At 36.0% G+C, this 19,168-nt stretch overlaps 1 protein-coding gene across 2 annotated transcripts in view; it reads left to right on the top strand.

Moving 5' to 3' along the window:
* Nucleotides 1-19,168, top strand: part of STIM2 (stromal interaction molecule 2) — a 77,079-nt gene that overhangs the window by 25,570 nt on the left and 32,341 nt on the right. For both annotated transcript variants that reach the window (XM_033059933.1, XM_033059934.1), the window contains exon 2: nucleotides 15,191-15,321. In XM_033059933.1, coding sequence (XP_032915824.1) covers nucleotides 15,259-15,321 — 63 coding nt within the window. In that variant the 5' untranslated portion in view covers nucleotides 15,191-15,258. The remainder of the gene's footprint in view (nucleotides 1-15,190; nucleotides 15,322-19,168) is intronic.

Raw genomic sequence — 19,168 nt, 5'->3', positions numbered from 1 at the left:
ATGACAAAAGGAATGATTAATTTAAAGGTGGTGCTTTGGTAGCATCATAGATTGTACTTTTGGTAAAGAAGATTTTTTATTGTCTCTGCATGTATTTGCAAAATTTTATTGCAGTTTGAAAAATTGTACTTGGCTGTCAAATTTCCTTTTATTAAAGTTGTGAGTTTTTTGTGTTTTCACTTGTTTGACAATTCCTGTAAGTTTTGGTTTTTGTATGTAGAATAGTATTTACTTAATTTTTGCCTCAGTCCAGTGTTCTTGCAGTTCTGTCTTTGGCTTTTAATAGTGGTGTAATAGTTATTTTAATTGCCAAGCTAAAGGAATTCTATTAATCAGGTTTTACTGCAACAGATAAACCTTTGTAAGGGATCAGTAAATCATTAAACATGTGGTCTTGTATCAAACAAGGGAATTTAAAGAACACAAGTGTTAATGTTTGTTGTAACTTACTTGTTGTATCCCAAGTGTAAGTAAGGTTGTGTTTTTCTATTGAAATAATTACACTTCTTTGGGGGAAAAAAGAACAAGCTGTTAGTGCAGAGATTAAATTTTTCTGCCAATAATTTATATTATCTGCTGACTTCTATATTCTCGAAACCTGTAGATTTAAAAGCCCAATGAAACTTGAAATTGTTTACACCAGTACCTTTGGTAAACTTAAACAATGTTTGTTGCAATGATTTCTCTGTGTCAGTTTGCTGCGTGAGACTGATTAAGTACTGTTACTTAAAAATGTTTATAGTTGTACTCTGCTTACTGGGTAAGCTACTCTGGGCAAGTGTGAGACCCAAGGTGTTGATTGATTGATTGCATTAAAACCTACCTTTAGGCAATGCCCAAGTTCCACGGAACAACTCTTCAGAAAGGGTTGGAATTCTTTTCTTCGCAGTTCTGCGTAAGTCCTGAATTTGCCTCGGGGTTTGCGCCTTTTGTAAGGTGCTGCTGTGGGTAGCTACAAACAAATGAGCTCTGAGCTCAGTATTTTTCTTATTAAGTTAGGACTTCTTTAAGAACTGAACTCTGCTGGGATAGATTTGGGTTTTTCAGGGTGTTGGTTGCATTAATTCTGGATATTAATTTCACTTCAATTTATTTGATTTCGTTGCTTCTCATTATTAGTGCATTTCATATATGCAGTCATTTCTACAGCTTCCCATCGAAATGTGGATAAACTTGAAGGTTATCTAGGGTTGCAAATAGTTTTTGCAATACACTGAAAGTTTTTTGTAAGGTGCTTTTGTTACACCTTATTGTTTAGATCAATAAAACTGATGGTTTACTATCTTATCTCTTCTTCTGTTTCTATACTCTTCTCTTTCCCTTCCCCCTGCTTTTGACTGCAACTTAGCTAACAGCATCATCAATCTTATTTTTGATCATGACTGCAGTTGTAGTGCAGTAACTTATGTAACACTTTCTCATTAATTACTTTTTTGGCTTGTACAAACATTTTGGAAAAAACCTTGTCTTTTCTTCCATAATGTATAAAACTTATAAAATGTATTAATCCCCAGAAAATTTCAGATGTCTCAATTATTAAATCACTGAAAGCAAAGGTGAGGCTCCTTACCAAAGCAATGTGGAATTTTACTGGTACTTTAGAAAACTGGCAGTGTCAGAGAGTTTCTTTACTGTAGCTATGGGACAAATGTATAGACTTTTGCAATAGGTCTCATTTTAAAAGTGTGAATTATCATTTATTTGGGGCTAGACATGGCCACGCAGGTAGATTTTTAGGTCTTTTTACCTTAATAAGGTTGTGCATACAAAATGTCTGCTTGTGTAAAAAGAAGTTCTTTAAGAACTGCAAGATGGAAAGCAATTTTATACAACATAGTGTAGCTTTGCAGAAATCCTCATTCTTGAATGAACATGCCTGTTCTTTTTAAGATGAATTCTTTCTTCTGGATGGTTATTGCCCTGTTTTCAAACTCTGAGCTTCTACAGGCATACCAATTCTTGACACCCTATTCTCTTAGCATGCCTTAAGTTCCACTGAAACTCATCTCTCTTCATTATGTACAACGTATTGGTAATAACTGATATGATGGTAAAAACAGATTTTGCCAAGGCATTGCTTAGGAGAAGTTTATTTACAGTAATTTCACAATTATAAACCGCACCATTTTGACTAAAATTTTGGTCCAAACCGAAGTGCGGCTTATAATCAGGTGCGGCTTATATATGGACAAAGAATGAAAAATTGCTGACACCTGGAAGTGCGACTTATACTCAGTGCGGCTTATAATCGTGAAATTACTGTACATGCATGAATGAATACAGACATTTTTTACTATTGTCACAAGATACATGTTGAAAGGAAGTAGAACTTGTGCACGATAGTCCAGTTTGGGATTTGATCAGGACTTTGCAAGGGTTTCTTCAGCCTTACCTTGTTTCTTCTTCTAATTTATTTTGTACTTTGGGATGTATGTGTTGCATCAGCACCTCCTTTACTACAGAGTGCTTCCTAGGAGCATTCTAAGAAAACAGGGTGAGGATAAGATTTTGTAAATAAGGATGACATTTTTATTTGTGAATTGGAGCCCTCAGTATCAGGGGGTAGGGGAGGAAATGATGACACAGCTGTTATTGAGTGATCTGCCTTTGCAAAGAGATGATAGATGCTGATTGAAAAGGGACCATTGAATGTCAAACTTGTGCTTTGGGCAGGAGGGTCAACATTGCAAGAACACGTAATTTGACCTACTCCCAAATGCTGAGAGAAACAAATTTATATACTTGCTTAAAATAAAGATTTAAAATTTAATTTCTGACATGCTTGGATGGAAGACTTTTCCTGTAATGCCTTGACACCTTCTCCTTTAAACAAATCTTAAGAATACCAAATTTAAATTTTGAAGAAGAAAGTAAGGACAAATTGAGAACTTAATTGATTATTACTAAGCTAGTAGGAAAGTGGGTCAGTAGCATAGTCTGGTGTAGGCTGTGTGTAATGTCATCACAGGTAAAGGAAGTGAGAAAACCTGCATCTGCTTACGATATGGTGAGTGTACTAAGCTTTCAATTTGCAGTGATACCACTTTGAAGTGATAAAAACTTATTGGTGAAACTATTAAAGCCATGGTTTTCAAAGCTGGGTACTCTTTTCATGATGGCCTTATCTTTGTCACATATACTGCTGTTCTTTGATCTGTCTCCAGTGTGTTTTCTCTAGAGAGAATTTTTGAATAGCAGTGAAATTTTTCTGAGCAAATTCTCGTAGTTTGAAAAAATTTGATCCATTTTTTTTGATAGTGTATACTGTATAAGTTTAAAATTATTTTAGAGGCAATGTTATCTGGCTTTGGTTTGACATTGGTAGTAAAATTTCACTTGTGTGAAGAGAATTTCATCAAATGTTTTAAATCTCAAAAGAGGATTTTTTATTTCATAGTAACGGGAAACTTTTTCAAGTGTTGTGTATATGTGTTAATTAAAATTTCAGTAAAGAAATTGAGTTAGTTAAGGGGAGGAAACGATTTCCTTTGTTGTTTAGTAGAGCAAATAGAGATTGTAGCATTTTGTTATGGGCACTAAGGCATAAATATGCTACCCATTTTTCTGATATCAGCTGTATGTTGATTGTGCTCAGTATTCTTCAGAAATACAGAATAGAAAAACACTGTCCCCATGCCCTCAGCAGATGACTTGGTATAAAAATTACTTTAAAATTGTTACAGACAGAAAAAGATTAAAAGCAAAGATTTATAGCCTACAAATCACCGTGTTGGTATAGAAAATATGAAAACATTTGTGCTGATTGATAGATGTGATTGACATGGAATAGTTGTTTTTTGGATGTCAGCTTTGTCAGATATTGCATTTAGGGTATGAGAACAGACCTTGGAGATAAAGCCTGGAGTATGTATGTTCCTAATATTTGATTAAATCAAAATGAAATTACCAGGCAGAATAGTATTACCAAACATGTTTCTCAGAGCTGTGAATGAAGAACTTCAGATGTATTTTATTGCCTGTGAAGGCCACAGCCTAGCAACAGGACACCTAACAAAACAAGACAAAAGCCCCAACATATTTGAAAACAATTCTGATTTAAAAGTGCTTTTTGTTCCCCTGTATGTTCTATTTGTAGTGTGTTTCTGTGGAAAGCAGAATCACATTTCTTGTGAAATGAACTTCCTGTGGTTTTGAAAGTGGAGTCTAATTGAATATATTAAAGTGGAATTAATCTTTCATGGTTCTGGTTTATTTTTGTTTATGTTTAATGACAGGCAAATGGCTTTTTTAACTTTAGGAAGTTGCTTCCTTTTTGCTATTGAAAATGATGGACTGCCTGTATGTGTTGATACTTGAAACATTAGGAGGAGGTAATGTAGTGGAAATACTTGTCGATTGCAGTTGGACTCGGTGCCTGTTTTCCTACTGCTGTCTGGTGGGGAGAGCAAATAGCAACAGAACCTTCCGTGATGCAGTGCAAGAGATGCAGCTTCATTTGCAGTATGTGTCCAGGAGAGTTCAAAAAAATATAGAATATTATTTTTCATGCTTTAGTATTTTCAAGTATGATAGACACAAATCAGTGTTAGTTTTTGAATTCTTATGTGACGAAACTATACATTAAAATTTTGTATTTAAATAAATAATATGTATAAATGTCATAAAATAGTTGCAATGAATCTCAGAAGTAAAAGTGTAATCATCTGGAAAAAGCACACTGCCCTTAATTTCTTTTTGACTTTTCCCAGTGTGTTTCAGGAACATACAATGGGATTTAAATGAGGACTGAAGAGTAGATTATATATCACTTAATGTTGCTGTTTACCTTTAAGGATATCTTACATCAATATTGTTTTGCAATTGGTTATAATTTCAATTGTCACAGTCTTAAATTATAAGACATTTATACTTTCTTGCTCTTTCCTTTGAGCTTTCCTTAAGTATGTCTGTTTCTTCTCTTCAGAAAACTGTTGTCTTGTTTGCCAATAATAAAACTTTTCAAAAGCCCCTAAAGAAAGCAAAACACTCCCAAACGCAAACTCATTTGGCTTTGTTGAGCCAAGTGTCATAGTTTGTCAGCTTTGGGACAGATTCTGTTATGCTGCTTTTTTTATAGCCTTGTGTATTTAGTTCTTAATGCATGTTCTGGCGCCAGGGTTTTGGAAAAGGGTCAAAGGCCTGGAGTTGAAATGAAGGCACAGCAGAAGTTAGAGCAGTGTTTGGGGCAGTCGTGCACTTAGCAGACACCTTGAGCTTGCTGGTGTGTTTGTAGAGATGTGGTCTGTCAAGGCCTTCTGTTTATGATGTGGGCTGATGCTGCCAAAGTGGGCTATGCCTGGAGATAGGACTTCTCTAGGCTCATGGGGAGCACCTTGGAGAAAGAACAAATTGTGAGTTTACTGGCTTTGGGGTTTGAAACTTCTGGGAGATGTTGTGGAGAGGGTTTTTTGGGTTTGCCATTACTTCATCTCCTGCTGTAGTGTTGCAAAGGTCTGTTTTCAGTTCTGTAAGGCTACAAAATACACTCGAAAAAAACTTGGAAAAACACTTGATAGTTGTTAATTGCAACAAGTTGCCTAGGACACATCCTTGTCCTGTGCCTCCGGTAGTGGAAGCCAGGATCTAAGAAATGAGGTGGAGTTTTCCACTCAAGTAGCGTAGACGTGATTCCATTCCCTATTTTCCGTCCCCTGGCGTGCTGCTGGCTGTTGTAGATGCAGTTGTAGCACGGGTGTGTCAGTGCCAGGGCTGAGCAGCAGCGCTGTGCCTGTGCAGGGCATCTCTGCTTCCTCCTCTCCTGCACCTTTGCTGTCCAAAGTTTGTGCAGGTGCACAGAGAACAAATTGAGACAGAATCAGTTTCCTGATCCTTCCTGCAGCAGGTTTGTACAAATGTGCTTGTGCTGGTAGCAGGAAGGAGATAGTACAGGGACAGAAATGAACAGCAGGGGCATGAGCAATTAGAAATCCTTTTAGCATTAGTCTTCGGCTTATTCTGCCTTAGAGCATATGTGGAATTATTGACTTGGCTCTTCTTGCATCTCAAATATGCTCATGCTGTTGGGGAGCATTTGACAGTGTTTGAAGCTGTACAAGTAGTTTTTGTACAAGGTGTGCTGTTCAAGCAAATGTAGAGTTTCCCTTATTGTTTTCTTCTGTAGGCAATGACTTGAGGTTTGTCTAGAGGTAGAATAGTACTACTTTAAACTTTTATATTTTTCTTTTCTGAATTACATCTAACTCATTTTGATGGCAAGGGCCATGTGATTGTAGCATGAGCTTTTTGTTAAACAATCCATCTGAACTAAATCTAACATGATAGAACTTATTCTAGGTTTTGGAGTTCTTGTTTAAGTACTGAGTTTCCTCTTTTTCTACTCTGAGCGATTCCATTGCATGACTTTATGCACAGAGTGTATGCTCGTTGTGTAAGAGCTGCCTTCTATTTTATTCACCACTTTAACAGCTATGAAATATGTACTGGAAAAGTACACCATTTGCTACTGTTTTTTGGGCCCAGAAATACATTTCCCAGAGTAGTATCAGCCAAGATATATCTTAAGATATGTGCAGCTGTGGTTTATACTAACATTCTGATAATTACACATCTTACGTTCTGTGCTAAATTTGAGCAAGAGCATCATAATAATAATATGGTCTCTCCCAAGATGCATGCACTATTTAATTCTTTAATTTTTTTCTTCTTTATAGGATTGGGTTTTTTAAAAGGCTCTTTAATTTCTATCAAATAAGCCAAGGTGAACTGAGACACCATAAGTAGATTTGTCAGCCTGGTTTATCACTTGGTGAAATTCATCATGAGAAAAATATTTAGCAGCATATTAGTAGGAGCAAAACTGCCAGTTATGCAATCTAGAGTTGGAGTGCTAACAGCAGAGCAGTTCACGTAAGCTTCTGGAAGTAGGATAGTCCTTAACTAGCCAACAGTCTTCTGTACTACTAAATTTTCACAAAAGCTAATAAGACTATTTAAAGAAAATGGTAATCAGACATATTTAAAATTATTGATATGATGAATGGGGCTAAAAGGAAGTGTTTCATTGTGGTGTTATTAAATAAAGTAAATCTATGCATTTAGTGCCTTTGTATTTCTGAAAGTATAACCATAGGTTGGCAAATTTAATACTCAAATGCTAGAATCCTAACAGATTATTAATTTAAAAAAAAGAAAAAAAGTGCCCCAGTGCTTTTTTTTTAATCTTCCATTATTGTTAGTTCCATATTGCATCTTTTTAATATAGGTTTCAGTTGTATAATTTTGATATGATCTCTTAAAGTATAAATACATCTTGACAACATGTTGTTACAGGAACTGTGAGGGAACTGATGATGCTACAGATGGTGCTCACAGAGGATTAAATTTGATTCCTTGGTTGGAACAGTTAATAATATGCGTACTAGATCAGATGGTGTAGAAGAGTGAAGTAATTCAGTAATGCCAGCAATGTCATGCTTACATGCCTGATTCATGGATATAGGATATGATTATGAATCACATGTGAAAACAAATATATCAGAGGAAACACTGACGTGATAAAAACTTTAATTTTAGAGATATATAAATATATATAGTATTATATGAAAATAATTAATTACACTTTAATAAACTCCTCTAATTCAAGAAATTTTCACTTTATTTGTCTGAAAATATCAATTTTTAAAAAAATTTAAACCCACATCTATAAAACTTTCTATGCCTTTTATTAAACTTAAAAAAAAATTAAGGTGTTAAAACCTTTTTCTCCCTACCTTCCCCTTTTTCAGTCTTTGAAGTTGTGAACTGTGTTTTCAGTATGAAAAATCTGTGAATTTTTAATATCATAGTAGTTGCTATATTTTGCAGACACTGTCTTCCAGAAAGGAATTTAGTGATTCATGCTCCTTCTAGCTCTTGAGCCATACTTGAATAGAAATTAGTACACTCAATATTGATTTATAGCCTTTCACCAGGCATCTGGAGATCAAGCTTCCAGGTTAATGTGTTAATAAGGATGGAATTCTAAGCAAGAAAATGAGGTTTTAGTAAGAGAGTGGTTACCAGCAAGTTTGCTTTCGAAATCACATGGACATGTTACCAGGCATTTGAAGGTCACCTGTATATATCACTTTTCTCATTTCCTGACCAAATTAAGAAAGTGGCTTAAATGCTATGCTGCTGCTCTTTCTTAAGAGCTGACAAATTCTTGGGCAGATTAAAGTGTATAATCAGGGATATATTGCATCTTGTCCAGCTTCCTGCTGTTAGAAAAGGGAGAAAAGTGTTAGAAGAGCAGTAATGAACCAATCACACCTAAAATACACAAAAATCTAAGTGTGTTATATGTGCTTAGCTGTGTGTTATGCCTTGTCAGCAAGTATTTATGAATACAAATCTGTAACTTTTTTTCATCAGATTAATGAATGTTCTATTGACAAATGTACTCAGAATTCACTAAATCCTTTTTCTCTAAACATGTGTCTTCTAAACACAAATGGAAAATAAAACTGTCCTTTTAAATTTTGAGTGAAGGATGTGATTATTCCATGTCAATTCAGGTCATATTTAAAAGTCTGTAATTTTTTTTCCTTTGAACTATTAAAACTTTATAGTGTTGATAATCACTATAATGTGCAGAGTACATCATACATTTCTGAAGATGCATTAAACAGTCTTTACTACCAAATCATGAATACTTAAACTACTTAAAGTATTTCCCTTCTTGGTCTTTTACTGATAAATATAAGTAAAGTGAAAGAGACTTTCCTCCTGCTGAGAGTAAGTATCAGAACACTTGGCATCTTTTTTTATGCTGAATATCCATCCATACGGGTTTGTAGGTTTGTATAGTATCATAGTAATACAAGTAAGGTTAGAAGGAGGAAAAAACAGGATTTTAGGGGCTTGCGTAAGATGCATCTCCCAGTTTCCTCTCGTCCTGCTTTGTTAGGCTTGGCAGGAGTTCCTCTTCTAAAACAGTCTACTTTGACTATTGTATACAATAATTGTTGAACTTCCTCTTCCCTTCAAACTGTGTAATTGCTCAGGGAGGGTGTGGGAAGGAGATGGAAAAGCCATGAACTCATCTTCTTGATTTTTATTTAGACAGAGCACCATTGTAATTTTAATAATTAATTTCCTATCAGTCTAAATGAAGTATTTATACTGATACTTTCATCTTGTCGGAATGATCCTTGGCATGATTAACATATTCAACCCCCTTTTTGCAACTTCCTTTTTGAACAAACATTGCTGATTTGGAATAGTTGCTTTTAATGCAGTTATATTAAAGCAAAATTAATTTGCCATCAAATCTAATTCTCTAGGGAATTCCTGTCATATACTTTCCTTTGAGGTACTGCTTATCTGGGTATGAAGTTCTTAAATATTTTTCTAAGATAGTGTGTGATGTTTTGAATGTCTTAACAAGTGATCAGAAAATTAAGTGCCTGCTGCTTCTTTTGATGCTTTTATCTTGGAAAGATTAGAAAAACTTTAATAAACCTGCCTTAACACGTGCTTTTGTTAATAACATTATTTGACTGAATTTCTACTTTAAATAAACTGATCTCACTAATATTCTTTTTTTTTCCTGATGTATGGAGAATGAAGTTCAGAATTAGACAGCTTTTTTGTGGGTGTGGAGAAAGCAGAGATGAACTAGTGATGATTTAAGAAAAAAAATCAAACCCTTGCTTGCCTCATCAAATTTCTATGAGGGGGAAAGAATCTAATTGATCTGTATATATGAAAAGATACCGAAACAGCAGAATAAATGGACACTTTTCAATAGTGACAAAATCATATTTGAATCTCTCATGCAAAAATCACTTGTTATGTATTGATGCTGTAATGATTTTTTTTTTAGGCTGTTTGAATTGTCAGTTTCTCACTGAAGGTGTTTAGTGGATTTTAAAAGAATCATGGCAGTTTTCATGCCAAAATCCTTGGGGACAACAATGTTCTGAATTTCCTTTCCTGTTGCACCCCTTCCCCTTGCCCTGCTGTCGTTAGTATTATTGGATTTTCCTCTTCAGGAAGCTCATTTAAGTAACATCACTGTTGTGGTTGGAAGATAAGGTATTCTACACTTTTTGTCAAAAAAATTCTTTGTTTATTTGGGTTCTTGAAAGTGTTTTTAGTGGAAAGATGTGCTGCAATGATGAACTTTTATTTAAATAATTAGAGTGAAAAATAATGTCACAAATTACTTTGTTAAGTTAACTGTTAGATGCTGCTCAGCCTACTTGCCATATGGAGGAGTTTAATTATTAAGAGTAGGAGTGATTTGCTTTGGGAGCTTTTAATTGAAAGATTAAAAGAAGCTCACTCTGAGGTTGTCTCAAGCATTTAAAGATTTTAGTGACACCTTATGTAAGGATTTGACATAAAAACATGTTTGCCTTCACTGTGAATAAATTTATTTTGAACATCAAGTAAAATTCTTGAAAACACTTTCTTTTCAGTATCTTCATTAATCCCTATTGTATTTGACACCTCAATTTGTACTCAGGTTTTCAAAAATTGTTCTTGTAAAGGTTTTTTACCTTGAAAGATGTTACTGAATTGATTAAGAAACTGCAACATATTAATGCACATGTAAAACAGAAATATAAGGAAATAGGAATTCCAGTTAGGTGAATATTCATTTGGTAGGGTGTTGGACATATTGTACACACCTTGTTTGTGTCTGGAAAATGCAAAGAAATGCACTTCTGTCATCATGGCACACTGAAGCGTAGTTATTTTAAGACAAGAGTACATACTTAGGAAGCTGATGCTGTATAGTGCCTGCCTTTTCTGTGAGGCTTCCCTTTATCCCAGATGGCTTTTTAGGAATGAGGAATCATAAACCTAGCACAACACTTCTCAATTCATCAGTAAAAGACAGGCATGGAAACCCTGCAGGCTTCCATAGGACTGCCATATGTTATAATAAAAAAAACATGCTTTTCTTTCTTGGTGAATGCTGAACAGCCCTGCAGAACAAGAATGATGTGGGGTAGTCAGTTTCTTGAAACAACTCCCAACTGCTACGCTGCTCTGAGTGAACTCAAAAAAAAAAGGGAACATTTAAAGGCATTTAAATTTTAGATTTGGAAGTGTCTACCTGATTCCAGGTACTTGTGACAAATCATGCAGCTTCTGGATGTTCCTATATTCTTAAAAAGACTCTTTCAGTTATTGAAAAGTTCTGGACTGGAGCTGTGAACACCTGTTTGGAGTCATTCTGTCAGGCTTGGCACAGCCATAGCTCTTGTGCTCCAGTGTCTGTATGCAAAAGGAGGTGTGTGAGGGAACTGCAGGCTTATTCCCTGTTTGTTGGTCTGTCAGTCCTTTTTATTCTGAAGTCTGTAACATTTGCAGCTGTTTAGGGAGAAGCAAATGTAAGATGGATGAAGGACTATGAGGTGCATGTTCCTTTTTGCTTTGGAACCTCTTTTTATGGTGTATTCCTAAATAAACTTCAAGGGCTTTGCTGAGATGAACGCTTGAAGTGTAATTCATTTTCCTTACTGGCTTGTATTCACAATGTCACATTTCAAGTTTAACTTCTGTTGTCTTTAGGAAATGGAAGTGCTGTGAATCTAAATTTGAGGGGAATTTCAAACTGAAATTCTTTTTGTAGTCTCACCATATTTTAGTCTTACTGAAGAAGATTTAAGTGGGGGAAAAAGTGTGAAGTGTTATTTTCCCTTGGACTATAAATGCAAAGTTTTCTCTATCTTGGGCTGGATAACTGTACTTGGTTCATTATCAGACTGTCTCCTATGGGAGTCTGCTATGGACCGGTGAGTACTTCCCCCCTTGCCTTAGAGATGGGAGGCAGTTACTACCTCAAGGTGGGAGGAAGGTTTGTTTCAAAATCCTCTGCCAAGTTTGTTGAGCCATGAGGCTGACATTTAGTTTTTTAGGAACAAATTCCTTCCTTATTATGACCAGTATTTCTGAAACTTCCTTGCTTCTAACAAACATGAAAAACAGATGTAAAGTAACTTGTGCCTGGAGTGATATCTGCTGTGCCTTTATTCCTGTTGCCCACCTTGTCTCTTTTGTTTCCTTTGCTAATTCTTCTGTGTTTTTCATTAGAGGAAAGCTCAAATTCCAAGCTGTTGGTTCACTCCCTGAGTGAATTTTTCATCTCTGTTCTTTCCTGTGGTGAAGATTTTGGACTAAGCGTATTTATGACAACACACCAGACTAGAATGGAGAAATCGGTCTAGACATTAATTTAGGCTTGTCCTTAAAGTACAAGAGGAGGTTTGGAATCCTAGAACATCTCCAATGGTGTCAATTCAAAGTGAAGAATTATCAACTAGTCTTATGATTTGTTGTGGGGCTTCAGGGCTACATTTAAAGTGTTTGCTGTGTCTTGAGACTTTTTCTCATCCATTTTAGTAACCATACTCCATCTAGTATTAATTTGAATTTGTTTTGCCAAGCAATTGAAGCAAGCTACTGCATGATGGAATATTGTGTGGAACTGCAGATGATTAAATTTCCATCATCTGTTTTTTGGATTTGGTAGGGCTCCATAGGTATGCTTGTGAAATGCTTTTCACTTCTATAGGTTATGGCTTTGTAGTTTGTTTGGAGATTGTTCTCTGAGGAAGGGAATGACCAGTGTCGTCAGTCTGTCAGTCTAAATGTTAATTTTTCCAGATGAAAATAAGCTTGAAAATAAATCTGGATTCTCTATAGAATGGGTTAATTTTTATTACAGTTGACGTGTGGTCCTACTCTGTTCCTCATTCCCAAAAAGAGCAATTGGCACTCTGTCGGCTCTTAAAAGAGAGATCAAGTGTTCTTGGAGCCAGCACATGGGACATTTGAAGCACAAGCAGCCTGTTTACTTCTCTCAAGAAAAGCCATGGCTCTTTAAAGTGCCTTCATGCTTAAATATCCTAAAAAGGCATATTAAAGATAAGTACCCTGATTAAGGGACTGATCAGCCTCAGTTGTGAGAAAATGTTCTCTGAGAAAATCTTTTTGATTTGAAAAACTGGGCTTTCAGCTGAACAAAAGGGAAAAAACCCATTTGAGTGGGTGCTTGCAAACTGCAAACACATGTATCTGAAATTTAATTCCATGTTACAATAAAATTAAGTACAGATTAATTTGGGTGTGTTTGAGGGATCTGTTTATGTTTTGACAATTACGCTTTCTTCTAACTTAAGATGCAGTGTAGATCAAAACTTGTCATACAAAGATTGTGCTTCTGATATGATTGTATTTTAGTAGAACAATATTTTCTGTTCATGGCCATGGGAATTTATTAGAAGAACTTTGAGGTGATTCATTATTACTGCAAGGCAAACCTTTCTACATGAAGCACCCTGTTATTGCAGGGACAAGCCCTTTAAACCCTCCAATGATGGTAATTTTTTCATTGTGAGGCAAAAATCCAAAGGCTGAGTGTTGTGCAAATTAAACCTTTTGTAATAAATAAAAAATAGACAAATAAAATAGATTTTTTTTTTAATTAGCACCCCCCCTTTATAAAATATCAGTTGCATTCTAAAGCTGAAAATTTTATTGTTTGTGATTATTCTGGTTTAATATTTGGTAATTAATTAATTAGTAATTATTAATAATTAAATATTCATTAATATTTAATATTTAGTAATTTTGTAAGTAATAAATATAGAAATCTGTCTTTGAATTACATTAAGTAGTTCTAAAAGCAACACCTCAATTCTTGGACAGTGTCAGTGAAGTGTTTGGTTTTTTTTTCCTGCTGACTTTCTTTTGTTTGTTTGTTTTTTTAATTGATGCATGGGAACACATCACAGATTTCCATTAATTCCTGTATAATAAAATTTAAGTATGAAGTATTAATGCATTGACTCATGTCTAGATGTGGAAACCAGTCCTATTAATTATGTGTCTGAGATTCCAACTATGTCATGGTTGTTATCTTTGCACTTCCTGCTTTGTAACCTTATGCATTCCTTTATTTTGATTTTTAATTATTTTGGAATTTATATTAAAAAAAGAGAATCATCTTAATCCAGTTGGTATGAAATCATAAACCAAAAAATTTGTTTTCCTCTGAAAACATTTGATTCCTCTTTTTTTCTAGATGGGCTTCCTTTACTTATGTAAGTGAGCTTTTTAATAAATTCTATAGCAACATGAAACCTTAATTCTTTGATAGATTAGAAGAAGCAAAAATTATTCATATGCTCCCTCAATTTTTACTTGCATTAATATGATTTAAGTGCAATTTAACAGTTTATGGAACTACTCAGTGCATTATTATAATGGTTATTACAGTGGGATTTCCCTACCCTATTAAAGTCCAACTTTGAAAAAACCGTTTCTGTATCCTTCTCTACCTTCTGTTCTTTGCTGGTGTTCAGTACATCAGTATTAATTTAATAGCTGCTATTAGTTAATGCCAAGGTCTGCACAAGGCCACCCTGGTGATAGTTGATCATCATGCATGGTAGAATTTTGGAGCATTTGGCATGTACCTTGTAGAAGGGAAAAGAACACGGATTTAGCAATTTGATGTGGTGCAAGCTGAGCTATCAGATGTGCGCAAATCATGAGCCTTCAGTAATGAATGCAAATGCAAATGTACTATTTTTGACTTGGAATCCTGCTCTACAGTGACTGCAGTTTGTGATCAGAGTGTACAGGACTAATACGTTGTGTACTACTATCAGCTGAATTTTCTTTGCAGTGCTTTCTGCTCTTGCAGTGCTTGAGTATTTTGTGTTCAGTAGTACTGCCTATTTAGAATTTGATCTGCAATGTGATTACCATCCCTTTGTTTTCTGCTATGAAACTATGATTGTATGATATGACAATTCCTTTTTCTCCACTGCTCTTTGTTTCATTCAGACTTTCAGAAAGGAGGTTGGGAAACGTGGTAGCTTTATTCGCTGCTTCACTGACATTAACTGAAGCTGGATGATAAAAGAAAAAATGGAGATAGTAACTTACTGGGATGGAAGAAATAAATTGAAGGGTCAAAAATATTCCAGCCTATTTTTGGGGACTTTTTTCTGAATAAAAAAGAGTTGCTGTGCACACACATGCCTTTCACTTTTTTGTACAAGTACTATTTTATGGTTAAGTTGGCATCTCTGACCTGGTGATCATGTGCAGTGACAGTACAGAATTTTAAACCCTTTATTTTGCTGGGGAGCTTTATATTCTGAAGTGAAAGTAAATAACATTTCTGTTGTGTTGTTTTGGTTTTTTTTTGTCCTCCTCCCTTTAGATCCCTGCAGTTCACTCAGCCCACCGTGCTTTACTGAGGAGGACCGATTCAGCCTAGAAGCTCTCCGTATGATCCACAAGCAAATGGATGATGACAAAGATGGTGGCATCGAAGTAGATGAAAGTGATGAGGTAGGAGTAAAAAAACTTTACTTGTGCATACATGAAATCTTTCTCATCCTTTTGTTTTGTATAGCTGCTCTTTATCTTTCAGCACTTGAGTACTTGTTGCTATTCTTCTTAATTCAGCTCTTTCCTCAGACAAATATAGAAGGAAAGTCTAATTTCTGTACTTGTCTGAAATGGGATATTATTGTCCATTGTTCTAGCCTAAAGGAAAGTTTTGTGTGACTATGTCTAAAAGTTGCTACTTTTGTGATTGGTGTAAGAAGTAGGCAAAGGTGAAAGGTTCAGCTTGCAGTAAGACAGTGATGTAATCTGTTGCTTCATGTTATGGTTTCTTCACTCAAAATTTTCATGGTTAAGGCATCACTGGGCTATCCTATTTACCTTAGATCTGTTGCAGGCACTTCATAGTGTAAAATAATACCTTTACAGAGAGCAGTCTAGAAGAAAGATTTCTGGTTTGGTTTAGATTTTACAGGCAAGTACGAAGAGCATCGTGCTTACTAGTGGTAATTTAAGTCTTACAACCTAAGAAAGTTTTTTGTGACTGTGCTTGAATAAGTTTGGTAGGGAGGCTTCTGGTGGTCCTGGCAAAAAACTTGCCCTTGCATTTACTCAACTTTACAGTTTGCATTCTCAAAATTATTGGGTAGGAATGGAAAAGTCTATGTAGTTTCATTGTGCTTGCTTATTTTTCTTTCTGGCCATTGTTAGGCACATACTTGAGAACCAAGGGGAGTGAAGATGTCCCCTGAAAATGAGAGTTATTGTCACATGGTTCTGATACCCATTCTCATGGTAAATGAATGGAAGAAGAATCTAACCTCATTTTGTTGTCCTTTTTAATTGCATCTAGGGGAAGATTGTTATCCCTGAATGAGTTGTTATGAATTACCATTGTCAAATTTAATGTGATGCTACTTACTTTTCTGTGTGCCTGTGTGCAAACAGCATCAGCAGGCCCCATCCAGACTGACCTGGAACTCTTCCAGGGATTGGCTCATCTGCAGGGTCTCTGCACAACCTGTTCCAGTGCCTCTCTACCCTCTGAGTAAAGAATTGGTTCCTGACCTGTAGTCTAAATCTCTCCTGTTTTTGTTTAAAACCATTCTCCCTTGTCCTGTTGCAATCTACCTGTGTAAAATGTTGCTCTCCCTCTATTTTATACCCCTTCTATATCTACTGAAGGTCACAATAAGATATTCCTGGAACTTTCTGCAGGCTGAACAGCCCAGCTCTCTCAGCCTGTCTTAAGATAGGTGCTCCAGTGTGCTCTGATCATCTTGGTTGGCCAGACTTGTTCCAACAGGTCAATGTCTTTCTTGTGCTGAGGACCTGGAGACAACATTCCAGGTGGGATCTCACAAGAGAAGAGTAGAGGGGCAGGATCACCTCCCTCAACCTGCTGGCCATTCCTCTCTGGATGTAGGCCAGGATGCAGCTGACTTTCTGGCCTGTGGGTGCACCCAGTTGGCTTATGTTCAGCTTTTCATCCACCAGCACCACCAAGTCCTTCTTAGTAGGGCTGCTCTCAATGACTTCTCCCAGTCTGTGCTCATGTCTTGGATTGCTCCAATGCAGGTGCAACACCTTGCTCTTGGAGTTCATGACGTTCTTATGGGCCCACTTCTTGGGTTTGTCCAGATCCCTCTGGATGGCATCTCTTCCTTCGTTTAGTTCAACTGTGCTGCTCAGTTTCATGTCATCTACAAACTTGCTGAGAAGGTGCACTTGATCTCCTGTCTGTGTTGCTGATGAAGGTATCAAAGACTCCCTGTCTCAAGAGAGAGCCCTGAAGGGCACCACTCATCACAGGCCTCCAACTGGACATAGAATGATTGACAGCTATGTCCATTCAGGCAGTTCCTTATCCTTCAATTGATCCACCCTTCTAATCCGTCTCTCCAGTCTGGGGATAAGGATGTTATGTGGCACTGTGGTAAGGTATTTCAGTAGTCTAGGTAGATGACATTTGTTTGGTCTTCCCTCATCGACCACTGCCATCAACCCATCATAGAAGGGCACCAAGTCAGCTGGACACTGTTTGCCCTTAGTAAAGCCAAGCAGATCACCTCATTGTATGTGCTGTAACATTGCTTCCATGAGGAGCTGCTCCATGATCTTCCGAGACATAGAGGTGAGGCTCAATGTTCTTTTTTCTCAGGTCTGTGTTTCTTCTCTTTTTCAATAGGAGGGATGTTTCCTTTTTCCCAATCACCAAGGACTTTACCTGACTGCCATGACTTTTCAAAAATAGTGCATATAGTCTTTGTTCTTGCAGAATGTTTGGGACAGGCACAGTTCAATCTGCAAACTGAAACATTAGTGATGGAGTGTGAGCTTCCTGAGGAACTTCCGAGTACTTTGATTGTTTCTCTTGACTTGTGCTCCATTTTTTATACATTGAAATTGAGAAAGAAAAGAAAATACTGAAAACATTTATACATGGAAACATTTTATTAGTATTCAGAAGATTTACCCTGGTTTCCAGTGGACTATCTTTATATCTGACCTTAAATTTTTTCCTGTTTCAGGGAAAGCAGCAGAAGCTACCCTAAAAACCTGTTTAAATGCAGAAATTATAATAGTTGATGAGGCATACTATTCAGTTGTATAATTAGAGATGAGTGAAACTATATGTTCAAACTACATATTGTGCATAAAATAAGATTACTTAATTTTAGCCCTTGTTTCTGCCAGTTCATTTTTAATTATTGAAGAAATATTTAATAACCCACTCCCTGCAAAGTAGCACTTTTCTACGTATAATTTCCATGCAAATCAGTGATGAATTTGTATTTGCATAGAGTGCTTTCTTCTAAGACATTAATTGCAAACCTGAAATTAATGAGAAATGCAGTTTAATTGCAAATTCAACTAGTAACCTCTGTTTTTCTTGTAGTACTGAAGTACTAAATCTTTACCATTATCTTGAAAGATCTACATTTACACAACATAGTTACATAGTTACCTGATTGTAGTAGATCTGAATATGTACTAAATATGTCCTAATTATATTTCAGAACTGGATTTTTTTTTTGTTCTGTCACAGTGGGTAATGCTGCTTATCTCGATTAAGAATGAGGACTGATAATTAAAAAACCCACTTTATTAGAAGTAAAGCTTACATGAAATACAGGGATTTTACTTAACAGCAGGGAATGGATTTTCTGCTTTATGCTGCATGGATTTTACTTGCTAGACTCCTGAAGGGCAGCATATTGAGTATGTTGATTAGGTGTTCATTAACTTTTTACTTGGCAGGAAGAATGTGACAAGGTAGAATAACTTTCTGCTGTTTCACCAGCACTACAACAGTGTTACAAGGGTATATTTACATCAAGGAAGGAAGTTCTTGTAAATAAGCTATTTTGAGACAGGAAGGTAAAAAAAGCTAAAGATGTTGAACTATTTATTTTAACTATTATAATTTGCTAATCCAGTTAACTCCCAACAGTCATTCCAGACATTTCATCTGCACGCAGTTTATTTTCCTTATGTTTTCATGCCCTGTTTTAGGTTGTAGCTTGTTTTTCCTCTGTAAAATGAAGGCCCACCAGAAACCATTCTGTAAAGGAGCATTTCTAGGATATTAGAAAATTTGAATGAAGATATTTCTTATTTCCTCAAAAGTTGTCTGGTACTGGAAGTCTTTTGGGCGTACTTTGTACAGACGGGCAAGAAACTTGTATTTGACCTTGATAAAGTTGATGTGAGGAAACCTGATGTAAATTTTTAGCATGGGATTTAAAGTCAGCAAAACATGAGACATTTTGTAAAAGTCTTTTAAGGAAGTTAGAGGGGCTCTAGTCTAAGCATGGAGTAATTACTTTTTCCTTGTTATTTGGTATGG

Source organism: Catharus ustulatus, chromosome 5 (genome assembly GCF_009819885.2).
Source record: "Catharus ustulatus isolate bCatUst1 chromosome 5, bCatUst1.pri.v2, whole genome shotgun sequence".
Classification (NCBI taxonomy): Eukaryota; Metazoa; Chordata; class Aves; order Passeriformes; family Turdidae; genus Catharus; species Catharus ustulatus.
Note: the sequence above shows the minus strand (reverse complement) of the source record. Positions and strands in the feature narration are given on the sequence as shown.